This window comes from Ursus arctos, unplaced genomic scaffold, assembly GCF_023065955.2.
Source record: "Ursus arctos isolate Adak ecotype North America unplaced genomic scaffold, UrsArc2.0 scaffold_2, whole genome shotgun sequence".
NCBI classification, from domain to species: domain Eukaryota; kingdom Metazoa; phylum Chordata; class Mammalia; order Carnivora; family Ursidae; genus Ursus; species Ursus arctos.
In genome coordinates, this window is record NW_026622874.1 from 98,410,618 (window position 1) to 98,429,713 (window position 19,096).

Consider the following 19,096-nt stretch of genomic DNA (forward strand, 5'->3'; position numbering starts at 1 on the left):
CAGTGGGTTCCCAGAGACTGACCTCAATCATGGAACTTTTCCTAAGCCTCGTGAGGAATTGTTACATCCACTTTCTAATTCCAGGGTTCTTTTTCTTAAGCGCCTTTTATATCATAATATGATGACTAGGCATCTATAAATAATCAGGGATGGACCAAGTTGAGGGGGGGTGGGAACAGTTGGCCAGGAATATGGGGAACAAGGGGGTGCATTGACTGTGGAGGATTTGAAACAAGAATGAAAACTGACTAGAAATCAGCCTGCTTTTTTTTTTTTACCACCCTGTGCTGGCCCTTGTAAGCAAAGTCAATGATAAATACTCCTCCCCGCCTGGTAGGACATCTGCCCTACACCCATGCTTGGGACGCCGCTATAAACAACAATCTTAACTACAACAACATAAAACAAAACAAAACCATGTTCCTGTTTCAAAGAAAGGAGTCAGAAGGAAGGACAGCCTGACACCTGCTGCAGCATGGATGGGCCTGGAGGACTTTATGCTCTGTGGAATGAAGCCAGTCACAGAATGACAAATATCATATGAGTCCACTTACATGAGGTCCCTAGAGGAGTCGAACTCACCGAGAGGAAAGTAGAAGGTTGGGTGTCCAGGGCTGGGGGAGGGGCTTGTGGAATGAGTGTCTGATGGGGGTAGACTTTCAGTTTGGGAAGTGGAAGAGGTTCTGGAGGCGGATGGTGGCAACAGCTGCAAAGTAGTGTGAATGCACTTCACGCATTGAACTCTATACTCAAAAGTGGTTCAAATGGTCAGTTTTATGTTATATATATGTTACCACCATAAAAGATGGAAGGAAGGAAGGAAGGAAGGAAGGAAGGAAGGAAGGAAGGAAGGAAGGAAGGAAGGGAAGGAAGGGAGGGAGTCAGACACCATCCCAGCACAGGTCCGAGCATGGAGGCAAAGATGGGGCCACACAGACCTGGCCTTCCCCCATCATGTAACCTCAGGCAAGTCATGTCAATGTGAGCAGCCTCAGTTTCCCGCTCTGTGAAACAGGATTAGTAATTCCTACTACATCAGAGGAGTCAAGGCAGGTTAAACAAACCAGGTAAATAAACCCATCCGGGTAATTCATTCTTGAAAATTTAATGTAGGAGTTTGTCGGGCAGGGGTTCTAGGACAGTGTCACTAGACCAGTGGGCAAGTGGCCTGCTATGGTCAGCAGAACAGAGGTTGGGAGGGCTGAGGAGCGGGACTCAGTGGAGGGTGGGGCTGATGGAGGAAGCAGGCGGGGAATGGGAGGCTGATGTGGGGCTCCTGGCAGGTCAGATGGTGTGGCCGCTACTCATGATTGGGGCTTGGGCGTAGGGAAGGATGAAGTGACTTCCATTTGAGAACTCGGGTTCCGTCCAAAGTGCTTTTCCTCCCGTGCCTCTGAGTCCTTTAGTTGCACCTGTGGGCCCTGCTGTGTGTGCTGATTAGATTTATTCAAAGGACGCTGGCTTGATGCTTGGCTTGGGAAGGTTACTGAGCACGCCTACTGTATATCCCGGGTACATTCTGGGTGATGGAGGAGGGACACACAGTGGGGGTATAGGGGAGCGCCTGGCTTTGGGGCCAGGGTGTCCACTTATGCATTCAAAATATTTAATGAGCAAACACTCTTCCTGGCATTGGGGTTAAAGCAGTGAGTAAAACAGATAACACCCCCACCCTCATAGACCTTACCCGGTTCCATGGGGCTTGGTGGCAGAGCAGGAGATGGAGAATAAGCAAGCAAGTAAATGTTCTGCATTTCAAATGTCAGCAAGTGCTGCTAGGGAGTCGGACAGGAATGCGAGGTTGGGTGAGGTTTGATTTTAGATAGGGTGACCAGGAATGGTCTCCAGAAACTAAGACCTGAAGGAAGCGAGGGAGGCATAGGGAATAGCAGGTGCAAAGGCCCTGAGGCCAGCATGGGCCTTATGCATTTGAGGGGCAGCGAGGAGGCTGGGGTGTCTCGAGCGGGACCGTGGTGGGAGTGAGACCAGAAGGAACAGGATGGGGGGCAAGGTAGTACACAGAGGGCCTCATTGGCGACTGTGGGCATGTTGGGGAGCACTCAAGTGTTTGAACGGCAAAGTGGTATGACCTGAGTGCCATGTTCAAGGGACCCCTCTAGCTGTGTGTGTGTGGAAAAGCCCAAAGGGGAAGGGGCACAGCCAAAGCAGGGATAGGGATGATGAGGGGAGGGGGACTCTGGTGCAGGGGGACTAGTGGGTTGTCTCAAATGCCTTAGGCAGACCAGGGGGCCTGGGCCAGCCCCTCTGATAGCCTTGGATCCCACGGGTTCAGGTTTCCTATATGTCATCTTGAATGCTCTCTTTTTTTTTTTTTTTTAAGATTTTTTATTTATTTATGTGACAGGGAGACAGCCAGCGAGAGAGGGAACACAAGCAGGGGGAGTGGGAGAGGAAGAAGCAGGCTCCCAGCCGAGGAGCCCAATGTGGGACTCGATCCCGGAACGCCGGGATCACGCCCTGAGCCGAAGGCAGACACTTAAAGACCGTGCTACCCAGGCGCCCCCTGAATGCTCTCTTCTGACACCACCACTTACCAGCCACCTCGGTTTGAAACCACAACACCAGCTTCTGTGTCTCTGTCATTGTCGCCCACCACCACGTCCAGTGGGTCACCGAGTCCTGCCCCAGTGGTGAACCGACTGGCCCTCCAGGAACCTGGGTGTGAGGGTCCAAGCCTGAAGCTCCATGCTTTATTCACTCAGAGCCTGGCTTCTCCCCATCCCTCCCCTCCAGGAACCAGGCTGCCTTGAGGTTCAGACCCTCCTCTCTCCACTCCCACCGCCACCAACCACCGCCACCCCCCTCTGCCCCTCCTCCCTCTGGCTCTGCCCCGTGAAGAATCTGCCTCTCACCTCCCCAAGGCTAGCCTAAAGAAGGGTTGTGGGTTTCGTGAGGAGGGTCATGGTATTTTAGTTTTAGTTTTTTATCTTTATGTGTCAGAGATTCATTCTATGGGTGAAATGATATAATTCTATTTCCTTTAAAACACACCAACAAATAGGGGTGCCTGGATGCCTCAGTTGGTTGAGCAGTTAAGTGTCTGACTTCACTCAGGTCATGATCTCAGGGTCCTGGGATCCAGCCCCAGGTGGGGCTCCCTGCTCAGCGGGGAGTCTGCCCCTCCCTCTCCCTTTGCCCTTCCCCCCTGCTTGCATACACTCTCTCTCCCAAATAAATAAATAAAATCTTAAAACACACATCCCCTCCAACAAATATCAATAAAGTCAAAGTTTAAAACGTGGCAGGAGAAGAATTAGGATGGTGTTGGTCATTACGGAACCTGGGTGACCAGTACTTGAGCATTTGTTTGTTCTGCTTTTACAGATTTGGAACTTTCCATAATAAAAAAAGCAAATACAATGCAAATAGGAGCACTGTTGAAGCCTTGGGGTGGGCTCCCCGCTGCTCTCGGGACAAACTCCAGAGCTTTCAGAGTGAGTTAAGGAGGTGGGGTGCCGCTCGCTGACACTGTTCAGAATTCCTGGCTCATGATGGTAAAAAGCACCAGACTTGTAGTTGGTTTTATTATTGGTTTCAAGTCCCCCACAGACAGTGCAACCCCTCACTGCCTGGACCAGGGGGGACGGCTCCCACTGCCCCCTCCCCTGTAAACCGGGTCACCTTTGCTCTGACCCCTGACACTGCCGTCCCTCTGACAATCCTTTCTTTTAGGATTTTACTCATTTATTTGACAGAGAGAGCGAGAGAGCACAAGCAGGGGGAGAGTGAGAGGGAGAAGCAGGCTCCCTGATGAGCAGGGAGCCCGATGCTGGACTGGATCCCAGGACCCCGAGATCATAACTTAAGCCAAAGGCAGATGCTTAACCAACTGAGCCACCCAGGCACCCCCCCGCCCCCCGCAATCCTGAATGACCTCTGTTCCCAGGAGAACCATGGCCACTTTTTTTGCTTCAGTGCATTTTCCTATGTTGTTCTTCAGCCTGGAGCATTTTTCTCACAGTTTTTCACCTGCTAATTCTTGCTTTTCCTGAGGACTTGGTTCTGGTATCACCTCCTCCCGGAAGCCCTCCTTCACCTCCCTTGCCTTGTGTTGTACCAATTGTGGTCCTGCTCCTACTCTGCTGGGAAGGCCCATCTCTGCTTCTGATGGGAGAGCAGGGACCAGGTCATCTTATTCACTGTTGCATGTCAGGGCCTGGCACACAGTGAGAACTCGATAAATATATATATTTTTAAAGATTTTATTTTAAAATAATCTCTACACCTAACGTGGAGCTCAAACCTGCAAGCCTGAGATCAAGAGTCACATGCTCTGCAGACTGAGCCAGCCAGGTGCCCCAAAATTTCTAGAAGCATATGCCCTTTAACATTTTTTTTAAAAACTAGGCTCCATGCCCAATGTAGGGCTTGAACTCACAACCCTGAGATCAAGAGTTGGATACTCTGCCGCCTGAGCCACCCAGGCACCCCGGTTGAATAACATGTGAAATTTTGTTCCAGTTTCCAATTTGATATGAAGCCAACCCATTCTCACCAGCGCCCAGTCTCCCTGCCTGCCTTGGGAATAAACATTTGCTAACTGTTCCATGGCAGCATTAAGCCTAATACTCCAGTTTTAGGAGGCCAACCTAGCCAGATCCCAGAAGCCTTAAACACCCAGCAAAGCCCTTCCCAGAGGGAGGCTGCAGCTGCAGAGGCTAAAGGTCCGTGGCAGCTCTGAGGCTCCTGTCTGTGTCTCATCCGGACCAGAGAAGCACCTGGAGATCAGGGACTCCCTCTGGACCCACTCAATCAGCCTCGGGACTGAGGCCCAGGCAGCCGGCTGCCCAGAGCTGCCCAGGTGCTTCCAATGAGCACCAGAGCTAAGATCCATTGACTTCGGTCAGAGATCAACCCTGCGGGGAAGGGCCAAATGCCCCCAAACACCTGCCACTTTCTGAGGGCATTTAAGGCCGCCCAGGAGGCTGGAGGCTGTGGCTCTCTTCCAGGGGAGTGGTGAGTGAGTGGGTGCCGGGGGCTCCCGATGTGGCCGTGGCCTCCAGGATTCCTCTGCCTGGGTATTGACGAGACACCTAGCTCTTGCTTGGGGGTTGGGTGAGGCTGCTTCGGTGTTGCTCCCCCGCAAAAGCCAGCGGCCTGCTCAGAAGGACGGCTCCCAGAAAGCCTAGGCTGGGTCTGTCCTTGTTGAACTCAGTCTCGGTTTAACGAAATTGTGCAAAGTGGCACTTGGGTTGTTTTCTGGGTGGGTGAGGAGGATGTGGCAGTTGCCGGGTGTCCGTTGACTCTGCAGAGCCCAGATGGGGGCTGGTAGGATACAGGGAGCCTGACCATATGGCAGCCTATATATCTGTGTGTCTGCTCCTTTACCTGTGTTCCCTCTCCCCGAAATATCCCCCGGGACATGTTCACCTGTGGGAACTATCCCCGGCTGGTTCTACCCCCTCCCAGAACATTCCCAGGATCGCCGGGAAGAAGCCCTGGGTTCCTTTTTTCTTTCTTGCCGTGACCTCTGCCTCCCCTCTGGGCCAGTGTGAGCCTTGGAGGGGCACCTGACTGTGTGTCTCCCTGCATCAAATTTTGGGTCTGGACACGTCTTGTCCATGTTGGTAAAGCCCTGTGAATGCCAAGGCGGGTTCCCCGCCCCCATGGCTGCTGCTTCATCCTTGTAGTCCTGCCCCAGCTGTGCCTGCTTGCTGACCCGTGCCCGCTGGGCTGAGGTCAGTGGGTCTCCCTGGGGAATGACCCTCAGTCCAACCCCATGTGCAGTTTTAGCTTAAATCCCACTGAGTTTGAAGAAGTGGCTGTTAGTGAGATAGATCTGAACATTCTGACATCAAAAGATGTCCATAGTTGGGGTGCCTGGCTGGTCAGTGGGTAGAGCATGTGACTCTTGATCTTGGGGTCGTGAGTTTGAGCCCCACATTGGGCGTAGAGATTACTTAAACAAATCTTAAAAAAAAAAAAATCCACAGTACAGGCAAGTGGAGAAATGTGTGGCCGAACTGTGTCTATGAAACTCCCCTTCTATAATTAGCCCCTCAGCGCGGGTGTGAGTTTTTTAAAGGCTAACTAGGAGGAGGGTAGGTTATGGGAGTTAATGCTCAATACGTTTCTGAGGTATTACATTGTCTATACCACGAGTGTGTGTTAATGTAAAGTCAGAGAAATGCTCCTTTCTAGAAGCCAACTCTCGGATGATCTCGATCTTAATTTAAAACAGTTCTCAGTTCTTGAAAGATGCTAACAGTCAAAGCTTGGCTAGGTCTAGAAAAGTATTTTAAAAATGGCCTGTAACGCTCCAACCAGAAAGAGTGACTCAGTGCCATGAACAAGACTTAGGAGTCCCTAGTTTCCCTTCACTCAAAAAGAAAGAAAGGTCCAGAGCTGCTTGGGAACCTGGAAGACCATGAGCATGGCCACGTCCCTTGGCGGGGCCTCTGCCACCTGACTCTCCCAGGGTGGGAGTCTCCTAGTGTGCGGAGAGCAGCAGAACTGGACTGAGCCTGGGTGTGTATGCAAATAAAGCCCCTAAGTTGGTGCTGTTTGCCTAAATAAGCAACTTGGCCTCCTCCGGATCTCAGACTCCAGGCACTGCCGACCACGTGCTCTGACTTTGAGCTTGTGCCTCACGCAAAGCCTCCAACTTGGCTCTTTCGTGCCACTGGTGAAGGGTGGCAGGGTAGTAGCTCTCCCGGATGCCACAAATAGCCATGTGAGGGGAAGGAAGCACACTCTGAGCCGTGACTAGAGAAACCTGTGAAAGCCAGAAGAATTCGTTTTGTAGACTGTCCCCAAATCAGAGGTTTGGCTAAATCTGTGACTTTCAAACTGTTCCTTCAAGATGCCCCCCAGGGGGGAGGTGGGTAGAGGAGGAGGACCCTGTTCCCTCTGAAGTTGAGCTTTTTCTGCTTGTGCCACACTGGCCTTCGCCTTGATATTTGAAGGAAGGTGGCGCTCATCTGAACCCCTGGACCTTCTTCCGAGGTTCCTTAATGGCCATACGTTCTGGGCTGTGGCAGGAGGAGGAATGGTTCTCGTGGAAGAGTCCTGGAACCAGGCACTGCCTTGGAGCTCCCCAGAAACAAGAACATATCAGCCCCTTTTACCAAACTGGCCTCGTACTGAGGGTCTCGTGGACTGAGCTGGTGGGGCCGCGAGCAGTGAGACAGCAATGAAGTGGCAACGCATTAGCAGAGTATCTCAGAAGTGGCGTCCCTTGCCGGAGACATGTGCTTTCCTATTTCCAACATCTCCAGGTGTTGAGTGCCACCCATGGGGAGTGACTTGTTTTCCTCATCAGAACTCCTTACAGACTGTTGGCCATAAAGCTTGGTGATCCAAAGCGTGGATGCAGGAGCCCGATCCAGGCTCAAGTCCTGGAGCTGATGGCTGACAGCCGTGGGCTCTGTGGGTTTCTGTGGAAAGTGACCTCTGAGATGGTTTCCCCATCCATAAAATGGGGCCATCTCTACCTTACTATTAAAAAAAAAAGATTTTATTTATTTTGGAAAGCGTGCACATGAGAGAGCGTGTGCAAGTGGGGGGAGGGTCAGAGGGGGAGTCGAGAGAATCCTAAGCGGACTCCCCACTGAGCTTGGAGCCCAACGTGGGGCTTGATGTCATGACCCCAAGATCAAGACCTTAGCCGAAATCAAGAGTCAGATGCTTAACTGACTGAGCCTCCCAGGTGCCCCATCTCTACCTTACTATTAATGTTGTGTCATTGAATCCCAAGTGTCTGACTTTCCTGGCATGTGATAAGTATGTTTTGCCTATTGCTCCCTGAACCAGGCCCTTAATACTATTCTACTCCAGACTTAGAAAATGCCATGTGCCTTACCTCTTGGAGATATAGGGTGTAGCTCCTCGCTCCAACCTAAATCTCAGTTTCCAGCTGATAACCCTCTTGACCCTGGTTATTATAGCAGCTAGAAAACTCTTTTGAGATGGTGTTTTAAAGGATGTCCGGGGGGCAGCTGGCTGGCTTGGTCAGTAGAGCATGTGATTCTTGATCTCAGGGTTGTGAGGTCAAGCCCAATGTTGGGTGTGGAGCCTACTTAAAAGTAAAAAACAAAACAAAAAACTTAAAAGGGGTGTTCTGATTTACCTTTTGGTCCTAGAAAGCAACTCTTCTTCCTTATGGAGCAGAATTCGAAGTTACTTAAAGGCAGATGAAAGTACAGGACATGGTTACTCTCTAGCCTGAGATGCTTGTACCTCTGATCTGAAGCTCAGCCCACCGGCTCTATCGGGCTGTGGGCGGCTGGTGGCACTTTATTTAGGGACTTGTGCCCGGCCTGGTAGCTGCTCTTACCACCAGAGCCTTGGACACTATTATTCTTTTGTTCTGACTCAAATTCCCTTTTTCCTGGCCCCTTGCTGGTTCTTCATTCTTTTGGGCCCTAGTAAGGAATGTCACGAAGACTGAGTTCTTGTTCTGTTCTCACAGAGTTCATCTCTCTTCTTAAGACCTCAGTCTTGGCACTCTACTTCTGGAATTTTCCTAGTTGTCTACACTGTCCTGTCCAAATTGATGTGTCTAAATTAGTCTTCCCTCTTGAAATTATTCCCAGCTGTTGTACATTCAAGAATAGAGTCAATAGACTCTGGTCTTCTTTATCTAGTTTTCTCTTCTCTGTAATGTAGTTTGGCTCATCCCGTGTACTTGGAAACAGATGGATACTTATTGCACCCTTGTAAGAAATGTCATTCCCTGCTGCCTTGTAGAAAGTTAAAATGTGGCCTGATTTGAATAACCTCCTCTAATTAGGGACCAGCTCCCTTTATAACCTATCACCCACCACCCTCATCCAACAAATACTTGAGTACCTACTTACTATATGTCGCACGTCATGAAAGGGCTGAGGAATCCTACCTAAGACACACGTGACCCCATTGTCATTGGGGGGAGGGGGCGGAAGATGAACAAACAAGGAAATTTTGGGTGGTGGTAAAAGCTATGGAGAATATAAAACTGACTGGAAAGATGCTCAGGTTCTTAGATGGGAATTCAAAGTGTTGCTGCAGGTGAAGCAGGCTGGGGCCAGCTCACACAGGGTTGGTATCAGAGAGAGTCTGAGTTTTCTTCTGAACTCAGCAGGCAGCCACTAGAGAGTTTGGAAGCAGGGGAAATTATCTTTAAGAGATCACATGGCCTTTGTGTGGCAAACAGATTGGAATACACCAATGGTAGAACTGGGGAGAACAGGAAGAAGGCTGTTGCCATAGAGTAGCTGGAAGATGATGGTGGCCTGGTCTGGGGTGGAAGCCATCAACCAGAGAATTAGAAGGAGCAGGTCATGCTTGAGACCATCGTGACCCAAAGGTTGGTGAACTGGGTGTGGGAGAAGACGGCCATCTTCCTGTCCTGGTTGGGCATCACCATCCTGTGCATACGCTCTGTGCAGAACTCCTTGGACACAGCCACACAAGAGGGTTCTGTGCTTTCCTTCCGGCCTACCCTAGCCCTCAAAAGCCCAGTTCAAGCTGAACTGCCTCCAAGAGGGTATCCCTCACTCCTGCAGCCCAGGGCTGGTCTTCTCTGGCTCCCATGGTGCTCATTGCCTGTTGAGCCAATGTGGTGATGCTTATGGAAGCTGACTTCCCGAGTCTGCTCTCCCATCCACTGTGAGCCCCGCCAGGGCTTAGAGCAAGGACGGCTGTGGCATAGGAACCCACACCCTGGGCACTGACAATCCCCTGGCAACTGTTTTACCTGCAGGTGGTACTGTTTCCAGTCAATATGCCGACTTTAGATGCTCCAGAAGAGAGGATGAGAAAATTTAAGTACCGAGGCAAAGATGCGTCTGTGAGTACCCAGCCACTGCTTCACTCTATGCAGGAGCAGTGCAGTGAAAATCTCAGGGTTGAAATGCATCAAAAATGGAGTGGAGCAGGGGCGCCTGTGTGGTGCAGTCGGTTTAGCGTCCAACTCTTGATTTCAGCTCAGGTCGTGATCTCAGGGTGGTGAGAGTGAGCCCTGGTGGCTCTGCACTGGTGGTGGAGCCTGTCTCTCCCTCTCCTTCTGCTGTTCCCCTGCTCACGCGCATGCATGCTCACGCACATGCATGTTCACGCATGCGTGCTCTCCTTCTCCAAAAAAAAAAAAAAAAAAGGTGGAGTGGAGGATCAGGACATTGGGGGTGACCAAGCAGATATAGAAAAATAGAACTCTAATCTAAAGAATAGGTCATTTCCCCCAGGATTCTCGATGCTAATAAAGTATGAGTTTCTTTTGATTCAAGAAAAAGGTATATTTTGTTTTGTTTTAAATTTTAATCTCCCTCAGTCTGGCATCCAAGTAAAACTCCTAGGACAGGATCAAGTCTTGAACGACCTGTAGACTGATCCCTAATGGTCAGGGTCATGTGGGGCATGTCTTCATAGACTTCATAGTCCCCAGCACCGCCTGGATCTCCCACAGTTGGGAGGCCCAGGCCTGTTCTTCAGGGACTAATCAGCACTGAGGAAGATGGGCTCAGACTTGGGCAATGGGATGCTTTGCTCTGATGGCTCTATAGCTGAGAGAGTCCTGGCCTGCCAGGACTGTAGATAGGCTTCCTTCACTTTGGGAAGAAGGTTGACTATTTCTGTGGATGTGGTATAGTAGGAGAAAGCAGAAGACATAAACCATGCTGAGACTATTTACTGTGTGATCTTAACTTTTCCAGCCTGTTGCATCTGCAGAAGTGGAATCTGACACTTTGAAGCATGTTCTAAAAGCTAAATATGGTGAAAACCTGACTTCCCTGCTCTAAGGGCTCCAATTCTTTCTTTTCCTCCTAGATGAGGCGGCAACAGCGGATGGCAGTCAGCCTGGAGCTCCGGAAGGCCAAGAAAGATGAGCAGGCCTTAAAGAGAAGAAATATCACCAATTTCTCCCCTGACCCAGCTTCTGGACAACTTACCAAAGGGGTACATGGGGAATGTGGCATTCAGGACAGTTGTGTGTGAAATACGTCCTTAGCAAGGTTTTCTGGCTTGAAAATGTTTAAGAGATTCAGAACCTGCCAGCTCTAATTGGGGGTCTTTGAGGAGAGGGGTGGAGAGATCATGGTTAGAGCGGAGCTGGTGGTTTCAGAAAGCTAAAGGCCGTTAGGTTTGTGCCTGTGAGTTTGGGATCTATGTTCTGAGTGGGGTGGGGTGCACAAAGTACTGCTTCTAATGGAAATTCACTGGCCACCACTTAGTCAGAAATAGGAAATGAGGGGTTACGAAGATTCTCGCTCAGTTAGAAGCATCTGGTCACTCAACATATGAAGTCTTGCCTAGGATCCGAATGCTGTCCTCTATCTTCTCTTCCCCATCCATCCCAACCTTGCTCAGTGTAAGCTCTGGGTTGACTTGCAGGCCAACACTGTTTTTGCAAATCCTTTCTGGAATGCCCTGATGGGGGAGTTTCTCTTCTTAGACTCCAATAGCCTCGCATCTGCATGTGTTTTATGATCTGCTGTCGTCTATATCCCACCTTAGCTAACATCCGCATGCATCATCGCACCCTGCTGGGATGGGGCAGACAGGAGTTCAATCTGGACAAGTGGATCCAATGACGCAGTAGTGGTCATCAAAAAAAATGGCTGAAAGCATTCTCTAAGATGCCATGCATGGCTTTTTTCATTCAGTATAATGTTTTCAAGTTTCATCCATGTTGGAGCATGCGTTGGTACTTCATTCCTTTTATAGCTGATTAATACTTCGTCGTGTGGATATACCACGTTTTGTTTATCCATTCATTAGTCGGTGGACGCTTGTGTTTCCACTTTCTGGCTATTATGAATAATGCTGTTTTGTGCCCAAGTATTTGTGTGGACATGTTTTCAATTCTCTTGAGTATACCTAGGAGTAGAAGTGCTGGGTCCTATGATCATCCTGTCTAACTCTTTAAAGAACTGTTTGTGGTAAACTGAATATTTGCCCAAATATCTCCATCTTCCAATCCCCAGAGCTTGTAAATGTTACCTTGTATGACAAAGGGGACTTGGTAGGTGTGATTAAGTTAAGAATCTTGAGATGCAGAGATTGTTCTGGATTAGCCTGATGGGCCCAGTGTAATCACATCGGTCCTTATAATAAGGATGAAGGACAAGTTAGAGCAGATGATAGGACCACAGAAGCAGAGATTAGCATGTTGTGCTTTGAAGATGGAGGGAGGGGGTCACAAGCCAAGGAACACAGGTGGCCCCACTAGAAGCTGAACAAGGGAAGGAGATAGATTCTTCCCTGAGCCTCCAGCAGGAGCCAGCCCTGCCTTTAGTCCAGTGAAGCTGATCATAAATTTCTGAACTCCAGAACTATAAGAGAATGTGTTGTTTGAAGCCACTCAATCTGTGGTGATTTTTACAGCAACAATAGGAAACAAATAGGTAGCCAAACTATTTTTCAAAGGAGCTGTATCATTGTACATTCTGACATTCTTATCAACACTTGTCCATTTTTGGGTTGTAGCCACCTAGTGGGTACAAAAGACCATATTGTTACAATTTTGATAGGTTTTCTTAACGACGGATGATCATTTTTGATGCACTTATTGGCTATTTATAGATCTTTTAGAGAAATGTCTATTCAAACCCTTTGCTCATTTTTAAACTTGAGTGATTTGTCCTTCTATTGTTCAGTTGTAAGAGTTCTTTATACTGTCTCTTCTGGAGACTAGCCCTTACCAGATACATGATTTGCAAAATTTCCTCTTATTCTGTGGATTGTCTTTTTACTTTCTTACTAGAATCCTTGAGGCACAGAAGTTTTAAATTTTGAAACTTCTCAATCGTCTACTTTTTTCTTTGGTTACTTGTGCTTTCGTTATCCTATTTAAGAAGGCAGGGTCGCAAATATTTATGTCTAAGTTTCCTTCTGAGAGTTTTATGGTTTTAGCTCTTGCATTCAGACCTTTGATCCACTTGGAGTAAATTTCTGTAAGTGGTGTAAGTAGGGGCCCAACTTCATTGTCCTGCATGTGGATACCTTGTTGTCCCAGCATCATAAGGCCATCCTTTCCGCCACTGAGTGGTATTAAAACCCTTGTCTAACATCAATTGACCATAAATGTGAGAGTTTATTTGTGGACCTTGGATTCTCTTCCATTGATCAATATGTTTATCCTATGTCAGCACAACACAGACTTGATTGCTGTAGCTTTGTTGTAGGTTTTGAAATTGGGAAGTGTCTTCCAACTTAGTTCTTCTTTTTTAAGATTATTTTGGCTATTTGGGATCTCTTGAATTTCCATATGAATTTTACAACCAACTTGCCAATTTCTTCTATAAAGACAGCTCAGATTTTAAAGGAGATTACACTGTATCTAATAAGATCAATTTATAAGGGTATTGCCGTCTTGACAACTTTAAGTCTTCTAATTCATGATCATGGGTATTTTTAAATTTGTTAGATCCTCTCTAACTTTTTTCATAGTTTCAGCATATAAGTCATGTACTTCTTTTGTTAAATTTGTTACCAAGTATTTTATTCTTTTTGATGTCATTGAAAATAAAATTATTTTCTTAATTTCAATTTTGGATTGTTCATTGCTAGTATATAGAAATTCAAGTGACTTTTTAATGTTAATCCTGAAGCCTATAGCTGAACCTCTATTTTCATGTGTGGGGGGAATTCCTTAGGATCTTCCATATACAAGTTCTTGAATTCTGCAAATAGCAATAATTTTATCTTTTTTCCAATCTGGATGACTTTTTTTTTTCTTACCTAATTGATCTGTCTAGAGTTTCCAATATGATGTTGAAGAAAAGCAACAAGAATGGACATCCTTGTCTTGTTCCTGATCTTAGGGGGAAAACTTTCCATCTTTTACTGTTAAGTATGGTGCTAGCTGTGTGGAGTTTTATTCGATGGCTTTATCAGGTTGAGGAAGTTGCCCTTTATTTCGAGCTTGCTGAATGTTTATTATCATGGAAGTTTGCCTGAATTTTGTCAAATGCTTATCCTGCATTTACTGAGATGATAGTGTGCTTTTCCCCCTATATCCTATTAATATGACCTACTATACTGGTGTTCATATGCTGAACTGCCCTTGCCTTCCTGAATTAAATCCCAGTTGGTCACGATGTATAATCCTGTTCATATGTTGATGCATTTTGTTTCCTAGAATTCTTCTTCCTGAGATTAGCTGTTTTTCTTGAATAATCTCTTGTTGGCTCAAGTAAAAAATTGCTCCAAGCCTTCCGTCAATTTCTAGAGTTCGGAAGGTTGATCTACTTGTGTTGGTTTTCTTGTTTTTACAGAGGAGAGAATTTTTGGAGGTCCTTACTCTGCCATTTTTACTGGTCATCACTAACATGTTCTTACTGCAGAGGATGAAAAGGTGCTGGGGATCCAAGTGATGATAGGAATTACCCCTTTCTCAGAGCACGGAGAGTGTCGCACAGATCCATGAGACCTATAAGACCACCAAGTGTTCTCCCCTAATGTAGACAATGTGCAGATTGGGACATACTGTTCAAGCCAGCCTGTTCTAACCAGATAGATGGCTGGATAGATGACCTTTGTGGTTCCTGTGGGCAGAGACTCTGACCTGAATGTGTGTCTCCTTGCAGGTCAGCCTCAGCCTGCAAGAAATAATCAATGGTGTGAATGCCTCAGATCCAGACCTATGTTTCCAGGCCACCCAGGCAGCCAGGTACTCACAAACAGACTTCTTTTTTTTTTTCTAATGTTTTTTTGTTATATTATGTTAGTCACCATACAGTACATCCCTGGTTTCTGATGTAAAGTTCGATGATTCATTAGTTGTGTATAACACCCAGTGCACCATGCAATACGTACCCTCCTTACTACCCATCACCAGTCTATCCCATTCCCCCACCGCCCTCCCCTCTGAAGCCCTCAGTTTGTTTCTCAGAGTCCATAGTCTCTCATGCTTCATTCCCCCTTCTGATTACCCCCTCTTTCTTTATCCCTTTCTTCCCCTACCCATCTTCCTAGTTCTTATGTTCCATAGATGAGAGAAATCATATGATTATTGTCTTTCTCTGCTTGACTTATTTCACTCAGCATTATCTCCTCCAGTGCCGTACATGTTGTAGCAAATGTTGAGAACTCGTTCTTTCTGAGAGCTGAGTAATATTCCATTGTATATATGGACCACAACTTCTTAATCCAGTCATCTGTTGAAGGGCATCTCGGCTCCTTCCACGATTTGGCTATTGTGGACAATGCTGCTATGAACATTGGGGTGCATATGGCCCTTCTCTTCACTACATCTGTATCTTTGGGGTAAATACCCAGTAGTGCAATGGCTGGGTCATAGGGTAGCTCAATTTTTAACTTTTTAAGGGACCTCCACACTGTTTTCCAGAGTGGCTGTACCAACTTGCATTCCCACCAACAATGTAGGAGGGATCCCCTTTCTCCATATCCTCTCCAGCAATTGTTGTTTCTTGCCTTGTCTATTTTTGCCATTCTAACAGACTTCTCGGGTTTATAGGTTCCTAGCTAGAAACGAGCTCCGGTGGCCTTTTTGGTTTTGTGGCAGTGGCAAAATGCCCACACAATCTAAGAAGAGGCGAGTCCATTCAAAAGCGAGACTAAATCGTTCCTCTACACCGCCCTTGAGAACAACTTAAGCTATGCAAGTGTTGTCAGAGATGAATTGCTTAATTTAAATTGGCCTCTATAGGAGTCTCAGCTCCTAGATAATACCTAAAGGGAAGAATGTTGCTTTGTCATTGCAAAGTGCCATAGGCTGGACTTCAGGATACGACGTATCTCTGGCCCAGATGTTAGTCTCATTTGATACAAGGAACGCCAAGAACATTTATACAGGAAGGTCTTAATTTCAGCCTCACATGGCTTGTTTATTTATTTTTCTTTCGTCTTTCACTACAAGGAAAATGCTGTCCCAGGAAAGGAACCCTCCTCTAAAACTGATCGTTGAAGCAGGGCTCATTCCCAGGCTGGTGGAGTTCCTGAAGCTGTCGCCCCACCCCTGCTTGCAGTTCGAGGCAGCCTGGGCTCTGACCAACATTGCTTCTGGGCCTTCCGAGCAGACTCAGGCGGTTGTGGAAGGTGGGGCCATCCAACCTTTGGTTGAGCTCCTGTCTTCCCCCCACATGACTGTGTGTGAACAGGCAGTGTGGGCCCTTGGTAATATAGCAGGTGAGACTCTCCCCTCCGGGGGGTAGGAAACCAGTGGGCCAGGCGTCTGGCATGCTATGGGAGTTCTTTGGGTAGCTTAAGATTCAATATTCTCAGTATGAATATCTAGAAATTCTGGGAAGAGTATGCCAGGTTCTTCCCAAATCCAGAGTCAAGTTCAGAGGCCAGAAATGAAAGTGGCGACCAGATGATGCCATGTGTACTGAAGCTACAGGCTTCCTGGTGACATCTGTCAATACCGGGGTCCACGGCCTCGGGCCTTAATGGCTTCAGGAACAGAGGACAAGTCTTTGACCTGTGCAGTATTTAGGACCGACTCATGCATACCCAGGACCCTGAAAGAATTCTACCTTCAGTGAAAGTTGCCAAGGGAACATACCAGAAAAGGGTTTGCTTGGCATGGGGTAAAAGACCCCCCTATAAGGGCAGTCCTAAAATGGCCTTGTGAATTTGGGGCTTGATGCTGTATTCCCTGCACGGTCCAGGAAAGCATAAAATGAGAGTTGGTGCTGCCGGTTGGAAGCCCCAGGATTCCTGGCTGAGTATAAGTATAATGCTCTTGGGGGGATATGAACTCAATTGGGCCCCTCAGGATTTTGACAAATTAAGATCAGCCAGATATTAGCAGTTTCAAGTTCAGAGAATCAACAACCCGCCATGACTGAGTCAGCAGAAACAAACAGTATGATTAGACCTCCAAGGACTTCAGATATTGGGATTAGCAAACACAGAATATGAAATAAGTCTTCTTGTTAAATGCTTGCAGAAAGGAAGCCCCTATTACAGAGACTTTGTCCCTCATTTTGCTTGGTTCAGTAAGGCACAGGCAAAATTGTTTGTGGTATAAAAGGTAACCTAGGCCTTGCCCTTGTGGTTGAAGAATTATAAATGGAGACTTCTAAGGTCTCAAATCGATATTCTCGCCTGAGAAGCAGACAGCTAGCATCGACCCATCTCCCAGATCAGGTTCTGAGTTGAATTTGGAAGTTCCCACCCCATGCCAGAGTCTCCTGGGAAGACAATTTGGCCTGTAATCGCCTTCATCTTCCTGAGAACTGTGTTGCCAAGTGCCACCAGCATTTAGAGTCTCGAGGGCACTTCCTGGGCCCATTGGCTGGCTCCTTTGTGTGTCCATAGACTGCTTATACGGTTGCTGCTGTGTGATGTCTGCTTTTCACGTCTGGCCTATCTACCCAACCGACAGGATGGAGACCCAGGATCTAGTTCGTGGCTGTACTATGTACTTATCCAACCCAGGAATGTGTTTTTGACTTCTCACCCTTTGCACAGGGTTTTAAAAAATTAGTCACTTAGCCCAGCATTCTCTTTGCTTCCTGTTCAAATGTCACAGTCTTTTTTTTTTTTTTTAAGATTTTATTTATTTGAGAGCGAGAGAGTGAGAGAGCATGAGCAGGGCGAAGGGCAGAGGGAGAAGCAGACTCCCTGTTGAGCTGGGAGCCCAATGTGGGGCTCTATCGCGGGACTCCAGGATCATGACCTGACCTAAAGGCAGACACTTAGCTGACTGAGCCACCAGGTGCCCCCGAATATCACATTTTTATGTCTTTGTAGGTGATGGCCCAGAATACAGAGACCTCGTTATCTCAAGCAATGCCATTCCACATCTACTGGCCCTCGTTTCATCAACCATACCAGTAAGTGTCTTTGAAGTAGAAAAACTAGCTAGGTAACAAGTTTCTGAAATTGGGGGAGTACTTTCAAGTCAGTGCTAGGTCATACGGTTGCCGCCTTGCCCCTTAGGACAGCAATTATAAGCAAGGCCTAGGACTGAATATCACATCGGGCAGAGATGGATCCAAATTTGTCCCCAAGGGCCACTAGTGCTCATTTTTCTTCAGCACTATTTTCTAAGCTTACAATCCTATAAAAGTAGATGACTAAGCTCTCCATTCAAGCAGCACAGAGAGAGTTAATGGGTCACCAGTTCTGTTCTAGGTACTGGGTCTAGGTTCGAAGCTTAGAGTCCAAGCTGATTGATGTGGCAACAATAGGGGACCCCCTTGGATAAATGCTGGTTCTAGATCTGCCTCAAACAAAAATGAAGGGAAGGTAGTTTCTAAAAGTCCAGGGAATACCCATCCCTCAAGGTGGCAGATAACCTAACATGGGGGAACCAGTAAGAGGCTGGTATGACCAGGGAATTTGCAAGGAGAGAGCAGAGCAAGATGACAAGTAGGGTGAAGGATTTAGACACACACCTGCTGGCAGAGGGAAGCAGGAAGTGAAGTGATCTGATCTTTTAGGAAGACCCTCCTGGCTGCTTATAAAGTGAGAGCAGAGAGAGCTGGATGCTGCCATGCTGGACATGGGGGATGGGAAGGAGCAAGAATGCCCTCGGGTTCCAGGTCAGGTTGTTTGGATGACTGTCCGCCCAGAGCAATGGGAAGACGGAGGGAAGAAGGAATCCGAGCATTAGTTGTATCTATTAAGTTAAAGCGAGTGAGAGGCACCATCGCAGCAACGTCAGGTGGATGGATAATGCAGGTCCAGATGCTTGTGCGTGCGTCCGTCATCCAGCTGGGCAAGCTCGGCTAGAGCAGGGGCCAGCTGCTTGATTTTGTTTTTTTGGTTTTTTTTTAAAGATTTTATTTATTTATTCAACAGAGATAGAGACAGCCAGCGAGAGAGGGAACACAAGCAGGGGGAGTGGGAGAGGAAGAAGCAGGCTCATAGCAGAGGAGCCTGATGTGGGGCTCGATCCCGTAACACCGGGATCACGCCCTGAGCCGAAGGCAGATGCTTAACCTCTGTGCCACCCAGGCGCCCCAGCTGCTTGCTTTTGTAAATAGGTTTTATTGGAGCACAGCTATCGCCATTTATTTATACCCTTGCTGTCCGTGGCTTTTGTAATGTTACAAGGGCACAGAGGACTAGTTGCAACAGAGACCCTATGGCCCATAAAGCTGGAAGTGTTTCCTCTCTGGCCTTCTGCAGAAGAAGTTTGCCAACCCCTGACCTAGAGCAGCAGAGCCTGGGACCAAGTCTC

General features: G+C 47.6%; 1 protein-coding gene across 3 annotated transcripts in view; it reads left to right on the forward strand.

Moving 5' to 3' along the window:
- Nucleotides 1-4,566: 4,566 nt before the first annotated feature.
- Nucleotides 4,567-19,096, forward strand: part of KPNA7 (karyopherin subunit alpha 7) — a 28,688-nt gene continuing 14,158 nt past the window's right edge. Inside the window, exons 1-6 of one of the 3 annotated variants that reach the window (XM_057315536.1) lie at nucleotides 4,567-4,977; nucleotides 9,704-9,790; nucleotides 10,768-10,896; nucleotides 14,529-14,611; nucleotides 15,821-16,089; nucleotides 17,662-17,744. In XM_057315536.1, the coding sequence (XP_057171519.1) occupies nucleotides 9,725-9,790; nucleotides 10,768-10,896; nucleotides 14,529-14,611; nucleotides 15,821-16,089; nucleotides 17,662-17,744 (630 nt within the window). In that variant the 5' untranslated portion in view covers nucleotides 4,567-4,977; nucleotides 9,704-9,724. The remainder of the gene's footprint in view (nucleotides 4,978-9,703; nucleotides 9,791-10,767; nucleotides 10,897-14,528; nucleotides 14,612-15,820; nucleotides 16,090-17,661; nucleotides 17,745-19,096) is intronic. The other 2 variants (XM_026516249.4, XM_044390258.3) reach the window with 2 other exon arrangements.